The 16,292-nt window shown below is 40.4% G+C and overlaps 1 protein-coding gene across 1 annotated transcript in view; it reads left to right on the top strand.

Moving 5' to 3' along the window:
- Positions 1 to 16,292, top strand: part of LOC308125778 (A-type potassium channel modulatory protein DPP6-like) — a gene marked incomplete at both ends in the record, with an annotated part of 217,073 nt that overhangs the window by 194,219 nt on the left and 6,562 nt on the right. The window contains 9 exons of the mRNA XM_080489766.1: positions 3,707 to 3,861; positions 3,961 to 4,058; positions 5,349 to 5,472; positions 5,561 to 5,599; positions 6,505 to 6,612; positions 8,232 to 8,323; positions 9,717 to 9,764; positions 10,380 to 10,498; positions 14,070 to 14,141. Coding sequence (XP_080345892.1) covers positions 3,707 to 3,861; positions 3,961 to 4,058; positions 5,349 to 5,472; positions 5,561 to 5,599; positions 6,505 to 6,612; positions 8,232 to 8,323; positions 9,717 to 9,764; positions 10,380 to 10,498; positions 14,070 to 14,141 — 855 coding nt within the window. The remainder of the gene's footprint in view (positions 1 to 3,706; positions 3,862 to 3,960; positions 4,059 to 5,348; positions 5,473 to 5,560; positions 5,600 to 6,504; positions 6,613 to 8,231; positions 8,324 to 9,716; positions 9,765 to 10,379; positions 10,499 to 14,069; positions 14,142 to 16,292) is intronic.

Here is a 16,292-nt window from a genome sequence, read left to right on the forward strand (position 1 = left end):
ACTTCTACAGACAATTCAGGGTCAGAAATTCACCACAAAGATGTTTTCACATGAGCTCGGGGATTTCAACCATGGTTTTCTTGCTGTGATGTGAGAGTGCCTCCCACTACACCACAAGAAAAGGCTGAAACTTTGGCTGTCCATCCTACGTAAAGTAAAGTATAACCTCACTTTATATAGCCGTTTTATTAGGTACACTAATCAGCCACTCACAGGGCAGGAAAACCATGCTGAAGTTTTAGAGTTGCTAAAGAAAAGTTGATTCAACTCACAATAGTTGCTAGATTTGTCATAATGCACATATAGGATGAAGTTTTAAAAGTAGGAATGGTTGATTGTTGGTTCCACTTTTCAATTAACTGACTTCAAAACTATTTTCTATTTGGTCTTTTGCACTTTTCTGTATAATATCCACTTATTCTTATTGTAAATGAAGTCTAGTAAGAAGACAACTAGTGGTTTGCATCCAAAAACAGAATCAGGGGTTCTAAATTATGCAGAAGACCCGAAAAACAAAGGCTTCCTTTCGTCCTGATGTGTCTCTAGTGCCCTCTGTTGGTCATTTTTCAAAAGGCTCATCTCATCTGATCTCTTCATCAAAACACATCCCCAGTGCCACAATACCAAGAGACATCACGAGTTATATTTCCTGAGGCATTTCTTTCTTCTTCTTTTTTTTTTAAATAATCCATTACTAGTCGAAAAAAAAGAAAAATCAACCAAATGCCATCTGGACTGTTTGATTTTCCTTTTCCCATTAGACTCAGTCCGCCGGAATCTGTCACCTTGCACTCATTATTTCCCATTGGCCACTTGACTCATGGTATGTCATGCATTAATAATGTCCTCTACTCAGTGAATAATGTAGTCGGCGTAGCAGGACGGAGCAAATGGAGAGGAGACGAGCCTCCGACAGCTCACCTTGGTAATCACGACAATGAGGCGGCCGTGGAAAGAAAAGAGACACGGGCTCATTACTTAAAGAAGAAAATGAGAGCCGGCTCATTAAAAGTAGCTCACTTTCGCCCCTGTTCTTCAGCTTCCCCGGTCTCCTTCTTTTGTCCCGTCTTCTTTTTTTTCTTGCACACGAATCGGGACACTTCAGCAGAGGTGGCCAAGGTGACCCGGTGTCCCCAGCCGAGAGCATGCGACAGGCGACAGCGTCCCTCGCCACGCGGGAGGATTTTTTTTTTTTTTTTTAAGCTGCAGCCAGCGGGTAGTGGTGGAGGCGACCGTGCGGGATAATCATTTTTCTTTATTTTATTAGTCACCATTTGTAAATGCGGTTTGAGTTCATTCATCATCAGACACTGAGATCCAATGGTTTCCTACTGAGCCGTCCCAGCAGGCTACGAGTGGACACGCTGGGAAGGCCGATTCTAACTGGATCAGTCGCACCCATTAGTGCTTTTTTCTTTCTCCTGTCGCCAGTAAAAATGGGTTTTAATTGACTGAACAGTGTAGAGCAGGAGTGAAGGATGAAGGCACTGCTGCTTTTGCAAGGATTGCATCAGAAAACGGATGAAACGTAGATATAATCTGTCCTTGTCTCAATCAATTATGAGCCCAGTGACCACATTTAGGAGCTTTAATGTATCTACTTGTATGGTGCAGGGGTCTAGTCCCTCTATAGTGTCTGAGAAGCTTTTAGGAAATTATCTTATAACGTTCAGGTAACATGAGTTTGAATGGCTAAAACCACACCCAAAATAGTTAAAAAGAAGATTGGAAGCTACCAAAGCAGCAGGAGTTGATCTAGAAATTGGAGGAAATCGTTAAACCGCTTATCAAGATGCATTTTAGACTTCTGTTATTGTGAACCAGCTGCTTAAAAAACACCCCACCAAAAGTAGAGAGCAAAACATCTGCAGCGACACATGGGATATGATTTAAGTTTGAAATTACTGAGCATTCAGTGCGATTCCATTGAGACGTAAATTGTCAAAATAAAGTTTTTGCCTTTTGGAAGCCTGTTTACATGACAACGGTCCTCGAAGCCACTGAAAATGGTTAGTTTCCATGGAAACGGGAGGAAACGCAACTTTTTAATAGCACTCATAACCCCATCTCCTTGGAAACGTTGGAAACAACATCACCCCCTAGTGGCCCAACATGCTAACTTCATTGTTTTCCAAATGGTTGTCATGCAAATGCTAAACATTTCTAAAACGAAAATGCAAAAACTAATTTTCCACTTAGTGAGACTATCGGAGTAGTTTAAAATTCCAACGGGCCCACTTTACTCCACTCCCCAGTTTCCCCTACTTACTGTACGTAACTTTCTATCGCAATACTAAAACTGTTTGACGAATGATGCTGCATATCAAATAATTCCGCCAAGCATGCAAAGTTAATGAAAATGCTAATTGGTAGTTGATGTCTGTTAGTTCTCCAAAGCCAGCACCCAGGCCCACAGATAAACAGCATTAATGAAATTTTAATTGCAGAAGTTGATATAAATGCCGCCGTAACAGCAAGTCGAGCTGTTTCGCCGCCGAATCAATAATGAAGCCCGATCGCCGGGGCTGTGCATTACGTTGTCGCAAAAGTTCCCTCGGCAAGTTTTCCAATTTCCTAACGAGGCGGCGTGTGTTGGGCATATTATTTTGTCCCCCTTTGTTGAGCAGGAATGTGTGTGTATGTGTGTGTGATTGCGGCATTATTTCATATAGACGCACACCTGCACTCAGAGGGACTCGGGGAGACTTTCTGGGTCACTCGTCTGAAATGAGAATAGTGAGAATGACACACGGAGAGGTAGTAACAACCCCAAACGTTATCTGTGCTGTTGTTACCTGGTGGGAAAATGGCTGCGTGCTCCATTTGTAGCAAACATACAGGCTCTGGTGATTTATCACCTCGGTATCTGTGTGTTTTTTTGTGCGTGTAGCTTTAAGACAGGCACTGAGTGAGAGTGTCCAAATATAGCAAGGAGGTCAGGCAGGTGTTCGGTACTGCTGACGAGGTGGAAAGAGGAAGTTTTTGGCTGTTTTGTTTTTGTTTTTGTTTTTTAGATGGTGGAGATTTTTTCGTCCCGTTAGGACATGGACTCAATGACTCGAGTCATTTGATTCATTTTCTGTTGTTTCGGTTAAATGAGATCCGATTAATTGGATACTGCAGGCGAAGAGACAACATCCATGCATCAGCTATTTCATTAGTGAAGAGGAAGTGGAGTCCTCCAAAGCGTGCCACCGCTAATAATTAGATTTTTATTCATTTAACAGCGCGTACTGATCACTCATAACACTAAGAACTCTCACCGCGGAAGTCAATAACTTTGGTCATCCCTTTGTAACGGGGACATTCCGGGAGGAAATTGGCAACGGATCTGAAATGCATGTGATGAGAGAAAAAACGAGCCGTAGAAAGAGCACTGTTATTTGGAAGAAGTAAATACATTTATTACAAAACATATTGTTATCGCAATACAATATCATCTCTGGCCTCGGTTCCCCAACAACGTTTCCATTTCAGTGGACTCCTTCAGAACACTACAATCATCTTGAGGCTTAAACTTGGCCTCTCAATCCTGCGGATATCAAGACAGAAGGATCATCTGTGCGATCAGCACGCCTCGCGTTTGGATCATCCATGTTTATTTTCACAAAATATTGTTATATTTCTGACATGTACTGCGCTATTGTCTCGTGTCTTTTCTATTTACTCCCAATGACAGATTGCTATTTCTTTCTGTGTTTCTCAGAGGAGATATTCCAGTCTCATATCGCCCATTGGTGGTCTCCGGATGGAGCCAGGTTAGCGTACGCCACCATCAACGACACCCTGGTGCCCCGCATGGAGCTGCCGATGTTCACCGGCACACCGTACCCGATGGGGAAGGAGTACCACTACCCCAAGGTGACAACATGAACCCATTCCTTATGAAAGGCCCCGATTATGTGAGAACGAGAATGGGTCTTTAGGTTTCTCTTTTGTTGTCCGTCCGGTCCCCTGCAGGCTGGCGAGGAAAACCCGGTGATCACGCTGTATGTGGTGAACCTTAACGGTCCTCTGCACACCATCGAGATGAGGAGACCTGACGATCCCCGGATAGGGTGAGACACAGTGTGCATGAGAGGCATCTTTAATCATCTGGGGAACATACACATGGCCTGTGGTTATTGGTTGTTGGTCATTGGTTAATATATTTGGACAGAGATTCAATGCATGCATCAGTAAAGTACAAATTAAAGTTAAAAAGTATAAATAAAGTAGCAGTAATAGTTGAAAAGCATCAAAAAATAATGAAAGTAATAGTTAAAAAGTATTATTAAAATACCAGTATAAGTTAAAATGTATAAATAAAGTATTAGTATCAGTTAAAAAGCATCAATAAAATACCAGTAATAGGTCAAATGTATAAATAAAGTATTAGTATCAGTTAAAAAGTATCAATAAAATACCAGTAATAGGTCAAATGTATCAATAAAGTACTAGTATCAGTTAAAAAGTATCAATAAAGTAGCACTAGTAGTTGAAAAGTGTCACTAAAATCACAGATAATAGTGAAAAATATCAAAGTACTAGAAACTGTTAAAAAGTATCTAGTAATACTTGAAAAGTATTGATTAAAATACCAGTAATGGTTAAAATGTAATAATGAAATACAGTACAATTTAAAAAATATCATTAAAGTATCGGTAATAGTCCACATTTCCTCAATTCTTCTCAAGATACTTCACCCTGCTGATGAATACTAGTTACTTTTATTAATGTGACTGAACATTAGATTTAATAAAAATGTAATTCTGGGCAATATCAAGTATCTTTTATAAGATTTTGCAGCTGTAAACAGTTTAAATCACAAAGCGATAAAACTGTTGGGTAGTAGTACATTTGGAAACAGGGGTACATTCCATCAACGTTTGAGTAGGGATTGGTGAGTTTGGAGAGTGTTTGTACTTGTAATATGTTGCACCTTTTCAGTGTTTTCTGCTTCCATCGTTATTCGGTCATATCTTGTAAATGTTCTCTCTCCAGTGATACATTTTGACTTATTAAGGCCTCGTGTTTAGTTCCATTAAGTGTAAATGCCTCCGTTCGCTCGGCTCATATTTAGACCCAATTTTTATTCCGCCTTCACTCTGCCTCTTTGCTCTAATATTTCCATTTCTCCGCTCCACGTCGTTAATGTTTCATCCCTAGTTTAAAAAATGCAGGCCTAATCTGCAATTAGTAAATGGAAACGTTATGACACTTTTTTTTTTTTTTTCCTGCTCATCATCATGCGAATGCTTATCCACACACACACACACACACACACACACACACACACACACACACACACACACACACACACACACACACACACAGTAAAATGAAGTGTGTTTTCTTGTTTGTGTCAGTGAGTATTATGTGACCATGGTGAAGTGGGCCACGACCACCAAACTGGCCATCAACTGGCTGAACCGAGCACAGAACATCTCCATCCTGACGCTGTGCGAGGCCACGACGGGCGTCTGCACCAAGGTACCGGTCCACTCTTTTACTTGATCTACTGAATCTTGACGCAGGGATGGAATGTGAACTTCTAAACGCTGTCAAACTGTTTCTGCAGAAACACGAGGATGAGAGTGAAGGCTGGCTCCACAGACAGGTGAGATCCTCCACAGATCAATAAGCTTTATTGCTCAAGACCACCGAACCAGAGATCTTAAAGGGCCAAGACTGAGTCGAGACCAAGACCAGATCATCCCAAGACTTTGAGAGATCATGACCGAGTTAAGACCACATTTTCACACCTTAATTTGGTTCGGGCGGCGTTCACATTCACTCTTGAGACCGGATCAAACCGCCTGGAAAGTGTCACGCAGTTACACCAGCTGCTGGTTTGGGGGCGCTGTCGCCTGAAGCAAACACTGACCAGAGAGGAACTAAAGAGGAAACACGGCTCATTGATTGGTCCCGTCCAAAAGCTTTCGCCCGTGGCGGTGAGGCTAGTTAGCTCGTGGCTAATATATAGCCACAAACAACCACGATATATAGTCCTCAGACCAGATATCAATGAGAGTCTTCCTCACTACTTCTTCCTCACTACTCCACGTCTGCCCGCGATGTATTTACCAACTTTTTGTTTCTGGATCTGCTTCTGCTGATTCAGGTGGTTAGCTTTGTTTACTACCCAGAATGCATTGCTCACCACGTCCCTTCGACAAAGACTGATGTTTTGAAGAGGACCAGAGAGCTCTCGTTAACTCTGGTTCAGAGTTTGTGGGGAGATTTCACAAAACCCAAACGAAGCAGTTTTTTCCCTGAATGGACTCTGGTCAGGATCAAACGGGAATATAAACCCGGCCTAATGGGCCGAGACCAAGTCAAGATCAAGGGCCTTGACAATGTGGACCGGACTGCTCTCCAGTACTACAACATAGGTTATTACTGGTTCTACTTTAACAGAAACTGTTTCTATGGAGTTTCTGTCGACGAGCAAGCCTTCATCTAACAACTTTCCCACTAAAACTCTGTAACGTATGAATATTCCTGTCCTGTCTGTGCCTTCAGAACGAGAAGCCGCTCTTTTCCAAAGACGGCCTGAAACTTTTCTTCACTCGAGCGATTCCTCAAGGAGGACGAGGAAAGTTCTTCCACATCTCCATGTCCATCTCTCAGGTGAGGGTGGGGGGGTGGGGTGGGGGTGGGGTGGGGGGGGGTGGGGGGGGGGGCTCAGCTGTAAAAGATTTACACAAGTTGTAACCACAATAAGACCGGGATCAGGCAAACAGATCGCAGCCTGCAAAGCAATTCCAAATAATGGGTTAGTTTTAATTTACTGCAATAAGAAGTATTATGCATGCATTTTGACTGAATTAACAAAATTTCGTAAAACGTATCGTTGGTTCTCTTTATTAGATTCGTCTATATATTTGTGATATATTAATGTGACTGAACTTCTCGGCCACAATTTCCTAGTGATCTGAACTATCTAATTTAACTAATAAACAGAGAATAAATTACATTAAATTGAACAAAAACTTGTTTCAATCTCAATTTTAAAGTATTTTTAAGTATGAATATACACATGCACACGTTCACCGTGAATAATTACATGAAGATTTTAAAATGTAAAGCAATTTGCTCTTAATTATTCATGTTAAAATATAAAAGGAGAAGTCAGGATCTTAGTGTTGTTGAAGCAATGCAGTCTGCAATTTACATTTTATCAATATTGTTTAGAGTCTAGAGTCAATCAATCCAGTTTTTAATCAGAAAACAAATCACGATTTGCGATTATAAAAACGTGTCCAGTCTTATTCGACTTTCACACATTATAAGTTGCATATATTTAGCTGTTTCCATGTATCCACACAGTGGGGCACCTTAACCTTTAGCCGATTTTGTAGTGACACTAAACGCGTCACAATCTGTCATTTAAGGAAACTAAATCTCAGTTTTAAAGTCATTCAGTGAAAATTAGGGTTTTACTCACATTTCACACACATTACGATAACCTACATATATTTACATTTTAACAACGCAATCATTTGCATTCGTCATGTGAACCAACTCAGTTTTTAAATAATAAAATACTATAAATGTGTAGAATGAATCTTGTCTGCGTCTCTATTCTGACGTTATTGTTAGACGTGGCTTCCGGGGATTGACTATTGTGTGGATAATGTTTATTCTTCGATATGCAATCTGCATACAATCACTTTCTCAGCATGCTTGATGTGCTCATTATGCAGACATTCTATCGATTTTAATTCTTTAGAAATAATTGAGTCTCAAACTCTAGCTTATTCTCATGAAATCCACATTTTAGACCTAAAATGTAAAGATATTAATTAAAATTATTAAAAAAACAGACTTCAGTGTCATTTTGTGGCATTAAGCAATAAACTGGCATTTTTTTGATCCCCCGTGGATCCCAACAGCTGATAAAAATGAACCATCCTACGACGTAAAATTACAGTAAATATCGGTCAGTAAAGTAGCCCAAAACATGTACCATGGGTCAAAAACCTGAACACATCAGCACCACGGACAGCGACAGGCCTTTTACGTTCACATGCAGTGTGACGCTACTGTCCAAATAATCCCAGGTATATTCCCTCACACCTCCTGGACCAACAAGTAGCTCAACAAACACACAAACCATATTTATTCATTTGTTTTGGGGGCTGAAGTGATACTAAAACCTCCTCCATGCGCTGAAGAAATGTGTCTCTCCTTCTCTTGTGTTATGTGAGAGTATAACTCCATGTTGCTTCCCTCTCGTCCTCCCTCAGCCCAACACCAGCACAGACACGCTGCAGTCCATCACGTCTGGAGACTGGGACGTCACGCAGGTCGTGGCTTACAACGAGGACAGTCAGCTGATGTGAGCGAGCGCGAGTCACCAGACAAACAGCAGCACTGCCGCTCTGTTTATACTCTCCGACTTCAGTTAAACATTGAAAAGACATACCAGAAATTTCAACTTTTCATCACAAAGTTAAAACATTTGTGACTTTTGTGTGTAAATTCTAACTGATTTCAGTCATTTGATAATAAAGAGAGATCAGGAGATCACGTCTAACTAAAGTGACAGGATAAGCTACAGAACCACGAATACAAATCTGAAGCATTAAAGTAGTAAATGTGAACTTTGTAATAATTTAAAGTTATTTTAAAGTGTGTCACAGGCGAAGTGAAGCTCAGACTATCAATTAATGTAGTAAAAGTCACATTTTTAGACTTAAATTGCTGTAGAAATTTATTCCAATTATTTTTAAAAGGCTTCAGCCTCATATAACAGTGACAACAGTTGCAGACTTTTTATGAAGCGACTATAAAATTAAGTTTTTATTACCCGTCGATCCCAACAACTGTTAAAACCAAAATCAGCCCACAAGAAGCTCCCATCCGACCTGCAAACCCACCAAGCAAATTGTAAAAATATAATAGAAAACACAGATTTTTAACAAATATCTTGAGAGGAGCGGATGCAACACAACTCTGAGACCCGAGCTGAAGCTGCCATGAATGAGAGCAAACGAGCTGAAGCTTCAAGGCCATGCTGTCATTCTGAGTTTGGAAAAACGGCCATTATTCAAGGTTTTTTGACATTTTACGTTATTTTGCACCAGAAAGTTTCATTAAAATTGATTATTTGTTAAGATTGTTGTCATTTTCAGTAGTAATTGTTTGACGTTTTCATCACATATACTCTGAACTACAACAAAGGAAAACTTTTAGCTTTAAATTCTAAAGTTATTACGGTTCTCTCTTTTACTGCTCCGGCGTACTCAACGTGAAACTGGGCTGTATGTGGATCCTGAACTAAAATGCGTTTGACACCCCGATCTTAGATAAATACTTCTACTCTCTAAAGTTACTGTAAATATCTATCTCTCAGTTAAAAGCAGCCAAAAAGATGTGTCTTGCTCCTCTAAAAGGATCAAAAACTTGAACTGTTCAGCACCATGGACAGCGACAGACCTTTTATGTTCAGTTGCGATGATGCTTTTGGAATAAGATCCACATTCACTTCACATGGTTTCACACACACACACACTGCATATAAACACACAGTTACTGGAAATTTGTCCTACTTCTCTTGTAAAAGGGTTCATACCCCCACCATTGATTTATGAAACATCTCTTCTATGGCACGGCTCACATGCTGCAGGTGCTTTTCTTTCCCACAAGCTTTCAGCTGAACACAAACAAGAGACAAGTGTCTCTGGGTATACACTTTTCACTCTCTTTTTTCCCCCTTTATGTTCACTCAGATACTTCTTAAGCACTGAAGACTGTCCGAAGCGAAGACACCTGTACAGGTAACTCATTTGAGAAGATTCCTCTTTTTGTTCCTTTCTTTCAAAGTTCCACCATCGAATGAAGACTGTGTCATTTATGTGCAGTGAAATATTTTGGGGAATGTATAAATAACGTATTCACATGTAATTCGTAGCATAATAATCTCCTCCACCCTTTCTAGGCCACACAATTAGCCAGAATAAAGCCATTTATATGCATAAGAATAAGAGTTTGAACCGAAATCACACATTCTACATGTTAAAAATCACAAATGTTTTCAAATGTGATACTTTCCCCCTGTTCTTTAAGATACCAAATTATACTGTTTTTATAATATGTTACAATAAATGAGACATACTCGATACATTGGAGTTATAATCCTACTATAATCCGCTCACCTGCAGAGGCTTTATTTATTCTGAGGATATGAAGCACCGTTTGTAAATTTATCTAGAATTTTCAGGTTAGAAGCTTTAAGTGCACCGGTGCACCACATTGCGTATTGCACGTATTATACATACTGCAGATATTGTACATATTGTACATTTTATTAGTGCGCTACATATAATCCATATTGCACATTTTATGCATTTTGCACGTTGAAAGGTCAAAGGTCGTCCTCTCTGTCTCCGCAGTGCCGACACATTCGGCTCGTTCAACCGCCGCTGTCTGTCGTGCGCCTTGTCGGACAGCTGCAGCTACATCAGCGGCGCCTTCAGCCACAACATGAGCTACTTTCTGCTCAACTGCCAAGGTAGCGAACGCGGCTTGTTTCACTCCAACGTTTTCAAACTTCTGTTCAGCCCTTAAATCAAAACGAGTCGATCCAAAGACACCGACTTTCGTATCAGCACAGCGAGTCACGTGCACACGAATCAGAAAGCTGTGATGACGATTCCAGCGTAACGCGAACACATACAAGCTGAATTTTGCCTCTCTGAGAGGAAAAGTTGTGATTAAAGTGTAATTAGTGAGTGTTTTCAGACCGTAGATCAGCATGTGAAGAAGCAGTCCGAGGATGATAATCTCCTGGTTGGGTATAGCCAATAGAAGACTGAGCTGCAACACTCTCCATCTTCCTATCATTTCAACATTCTTCAAAATATGCAGTTTATTATATATTGGATCGATCAACCTGCAGCTCTTGAGCCGCATGTGTACTGGAAAGAGGGAAAAAAAAAGAAAGGAAAAGGAATTTATAATGATAGAAAGAACACAGGAAGTAAAATGTAGAAAAAAGGAATAAAGTGTAAAAAGTAGTATAGGCTGAAACTGCTCTAACATTGGGAAATGTACAGCAACTATAAATAAAAAATTGAAAACAGCTAAAGATACAAAAATATCCAAGATATATAAAAATGGCTAAAGTGGGGAAATACATGTAAAAAAAATAAAAAAAGGTAAAAAATGGCCACAACAGCTAAAAATAGCACAGAAATTAATTTGTGTGCTATTTTTAGATGCTTTTTCTTTATTTCAGATAATTAGTATGTTCTATGTGGTTGGAGGATTTTCTGCGTTTACATCATTTATCCATAAAACTCTGCCTTGCTCACTTCAAATGTTACTACCATAAAACTTTTTACTGTATTTTATACTCCAAACGAGCTACACTTCATTCTTATTGCTGCAGCAGCCTGTGATCTATACTTAATAGTATAATTAGACAAAAGCTCCAAATACTGCTGCGTCGTGTCACAATAAGAAGAAGAGAGATGGGGCAGAAAGTTCTGGACTCTTGGTTGCTTGGAACTCAACTCAGCTCAGCTTTATTCATAGAGTACTTTAAAACAACACCGTTGGCCAAAGTGCTGCGTACAGACAGGAGCACATAAAAAAAATAAAATAAAAACAACGTAATTACGTGAAAATATGTCATTTAAATGAACTTTTATGAATGAAAATCTAAATCACCTTCACCAATGTGGATGTAATGAAACTATAACAGTATAAACAGGAGTATAAAAAGAAAATAAAGCTTTTTTTTGGTCAGTTAACTGGCGTAAAACACGAGAAGATGAAAATAAATCATTAAACTATCATAGATGAGGTTAAAATCTGTTTTTAAAAAAAATGCTAGGTCTCCATATTTATTGTTAAATATAATGAGCTTTTATTTTGAAAAGCTTTCATCGATTAATTATGTATATTAATTGGGTTTGAATAATAATAAATAAACTGTGGAGAAGTTTGTCATTTTGGCAAATTTTTTTTAATATCAAACAAAAAAAATGTTTATTTGTTCATTTGCTGCATTCATTCAATCCACACAAAACGATGTACTCCTAAAGCTGTTAAACAATTCACACCAAGTCTGGGAGCTTTAATGAGATATCTGTGTGGAGCACCGAGTTCTGTCTAGTTTGGTTTATTGCTCTGAAACAGAATTCTCTTCGCCTGAAGATGTTTTCAGCATAAAGTCTTATTTCTGAGACGTTGGCAGTGCCTGTTTGCTGGCAGCTCAATGTGATTGTGTTTCCTCTTTCAAAGCTTATTTCATATTTCTCTCAGCTGTATTCTTGCAGGTAGACTCGCTCATCCAAAAAAAAACTGGCACGGTGCCAGAAACGCGGCGTGCGCTCGGGTGCGTTCGTCCCCTCGCGGTGTCAAAAAAGGGGCCGTTCTCCTCTCTCTTCGTTGCACTTTTTCCTTTCCACCTTTGATCCGCGTCTGCTGCGCCGGGCATGACGACTCCGGGAGAACAAAGAAAAGCTCTTGAAGATCAGAGGAACATCAAAGTGTCACCGCCGCGTCGTAAACTTGTGGCTTCAGTCGGATTTCGAGTCTGTAGCTTCAATATTTCATCAGCGATTGAACGAGCTGGTGTCAGCCCCCTCTCCCTCTCCCCTCTGTGATCAGCCTCTGATTCCCGTCATCACCGTTCAAATCGGTCTGTGACGGTTCGGTCACACAAAGAAAATCCCCCCCGCTTCCTCATTGGACAGCTCGTCATGTTTGACTCAGACATTTCTTCCACGACTCATCTTTCCACTCCATCTTGAAAATTAAACCTGAAAACAGTGCGTTCATCGTCTCCCTCCTCGGCGACTTAAATTCGCTCCCGGTTTAAATTTTTTAAAACTCTCCCGTCTCAAGCGCGTTAGAATTCACACCATCACATTACCTGTGGACGGTAATTCGGCTCACATGCATGTTTTTTTGGACGACAGGAGGAGACCAGAGTACCCGGAGAACATTTAAACTCCACGTGAATTAGCGTGCAGCCCGAGATCCTGAAAAGGTTGTCAGAATATGTACCTTTCTTTAAAAAAAAAAAAAAAAACTCCTTCAAACTCCCTTTTCACAGACACCCGCTTTAAATGTTCCTCTCCTGTTCCTCGGAATCCCAGTATGGCTTCTCTGTTAAAGCACTTTTTAAAAAAAAAACTATCTCAGGTAGTAAACAGGAGTTTATTTCCATCAGAACTGGGGAAAATACGGAAATAAATTCGTTAAAAACACAATGACCAGGACTCAGTGCACGGTGGGACGATGTGTTCCATCGTCCAACTTTAGTATTTACTCTGTTTGCTGAATTCTAGTTTTTTTTATTAATGTTTTAGGTGGTCGCTGCTGGTGGTGCGTTGATCCGTTGGATGTTTCCAATGATTAATACTGCCCCTGAAACACCACAGAAATGGGTTTTACAACTACCAGATATTAACACTATATTTGAGAAGGAAATTACTCAAAACTAGTGAAATGATCTGTCCATGCAGCGAATCAATTTTACTTGATGAGAAATCTTAAAATATGAATTTTAAACGTAGATTTAATAATATACTGTAAAAAGGACTGAAAATAAGTAAATACCTTTCATTCTATTCATTTATTTATTTATTTATTTTCAAATTTTTCCTCTAAATAACTTTTAAAACACATATTTTGCAGTATACACGCAGTTTAAAAACATCAGGCATTTATGTGCTCTATGAATGAAATTAATAATTTTTTGCTGCTCAGTCATTCTTGGTGTATTTAGAATCCAGTCTCCACGATGCGCCGTGACGACGTTATCATGTCAGTAACAGGAGGAGGGAAAGGGGAGAAACAGACGCAGGTTTGCAGATCCACTCTTCCTGTTTCGTGTTGCTGTCTGGATCAATCACTTGGTTCGTCTGAGGGTTTAAGAGCTTGTATATAGAAGCTGTTTCAGCGATTGCATTACTCAAATTGAATCGGCAAAGATGTGCGTCTCCGCCAGGCAGACCAAAAGGAGAAAACTCGGCGTACGTTTGTGGAAGAGACTAAATATAACCAACTCACCATGAAACCTGCACCTCCTCCACCCACTGCGCTCACTAAACTTTGTGTTTTCTCGTCAGGACCTAAGATCCCATTCGTGGCGGTCTTTAAAACGCAGAGAGACGCCGAGAGTGAGACGCAAGTCAGGGAGAGTGAGTATCGCCGCCATCTGAAGTGACACATTTGCATTTACAACCGTCTGAATTGTTGTTACAAGCGACCTTGTGCGTTGAGGCGTAATGGATACGTGTAGAAGGACCTTGTCAGAACGGGGCAGAAGTGTTTCCAGTGCAGCTCCCGAGCGACCACCAAGTCGAGCATGATGGCGGTAATCACATTACAGCTCCAAATGGATGTCCTCATTACATTATGACCTGCCCGACAGCAATATCAGCATACTGTAAACTGATTACCTCTGTGTGTGTGTGTGTGTGTGTGTGTGTGTGTGTGTGTGTGTGTGTGTGTGTGTGTGTGTGTGTGTGTGTGTGTGTGTGTGTGTGTGTGTGTGTGTGCGTGTGTGTGTGTGTGTGCGTGTGTGTGAGAGCTCTTTAAGCAATATGAGCTTACTGACCTGAATATGCCAAACCAGCCCTTTCTGTGAGCGGTGCCCCCGAGTGGTGCATATGAGTACTGCATGCATTGCAGTTGTGTTGCGCGTCTCTAATGAAAATATAAATTTAATATTTTTGCAATTAAATGTATATATTCCACAAAAGCTGAAAAGTCACTATCCAAATCTCTCGAATTCTGCGTGTAACTTACAAAAGACTCTTTTTACATGACCGAGGCGCCATTTACACGACGGCCTTTTCAAGTGAAAATGGAAAATATTGGTTGCGTTTTGCGTTTCGGAGCCTCTGAAAACGCAACTTTTGTAAAGTCCTTCCAAGGGTGGGACATAGGGAAAATATCTCCGACTCTGTCTCCATGGAAACGGGGGGAGACCGCAACTTCTCTGAAATGCTGCTCCTCCACATGCTCATCACAACCGCAGTAAATTGTACTACTGCACATGCTCAGTAGAAGAACAATAACAACAATGTTTCCTCCAGGGTGTCATGACTCCCCGGTCCATAGTCCACAAAACAAACGACTCGTGGCCCTCCACGCTCACTACGGACATCTTTTTCAAAGCGTTGTTGTGTAACGTGAGTCTTTCATGAAACGAAAACACAAAAGTGATGCTTATTCACTTGAAAGATTGTCGTGCAAACGAGGCCTCACATTGGATGATGACAAAAAACATTTAGTAATGGATTTTAAACCTCGACCAAACATCACACATTTTGAGGCGCATCACAGAAAATGTGATCTAATAATAATAATAATAATAATAATAATACAGTCCAGAAATATAAGTTGTGTTGAAGCAACTGAGGCAAAAACCTCCCATCAAAATAAGAGGAGGAATTCTATCCAACACAAAGGTTTTTTTTCGGTTTAGCAAATCAAAATATGTATTTTCACATTAATCTAAATTCTTCCCAGCTCTCCAACGTCTGAGATATGCCTGATATATATTCATAAATTTCAATACACTAGTTCCAGTATTACTTCTGCACCAGTCGTCAATTCAGCTCAAGTCATTTCAAGGCACTTGAAAGTGCGAAACCTTTAATAGAGCAGTCCTGGTCTATAATCAATATTTCTGACCCTCCGGTAGTGGAAAGAAAAAGGATTATTGGAACACGTCCGCTAGAATTTGGTTTAGAAAAGAGAACCACAAAGTGTGAGTGACAGTCCTTAATGAACGTTGACAGAGACAAGGTCATATCAGGATGGCAGTGAGCTGTGTACACAGACACTGATTGCTGTGTGGAGCTTCAGACACTAAATCCTGACAGCTCCTCAACTTCTGCTCTTTCCCCGCACAACATGTAATTGATGTTTTCTTCCTGCAGCTGCACAGGTTTTATCCCAATTTGGAAAAGTCGGGTGTTTTGTTGATTTCCCTCCTGGATGCTTCCCTTTCGCTTTCCGCTGCAGCTCCTTTTGACCTCCGCAGCTGTAAGACGGCAGACGGCCGTTCTCCATTCGGCTCCACTGTCACTCTGAAGGTTTCCCTTTCAGGTGCCGTCGGCAGCTGGTCTCGGAGTGCGAGCTGGATCTACTCCACGAGACTCTGAATACATTTTGACGTGCACACAGAAGCAGCTGTTTTAGTATTTGGTGTATATTGTAAAATGAGATTGTTATTCGGCTTAGTAATTACATTTTACTACATTCTTGTACTTGTATATTTCTGTTTTAACCTCCTTAGACTCGAGCTTTTGGTCTGGTGTGCACGGTTTATTTCTCTTTGC

The sequence above is a fragment of the Lipophrys pholis genome (assembly GCF_963383615.2).
Source record: "Lipophrys pholis genome assembly, chromosome: 20".
Lineage (NCBI taxonomy): Eukaryota > Metazoa > Chordata > Actinopteri > Blenniiformes > Blenniidae > Lipophrys > Lipophrys pholis.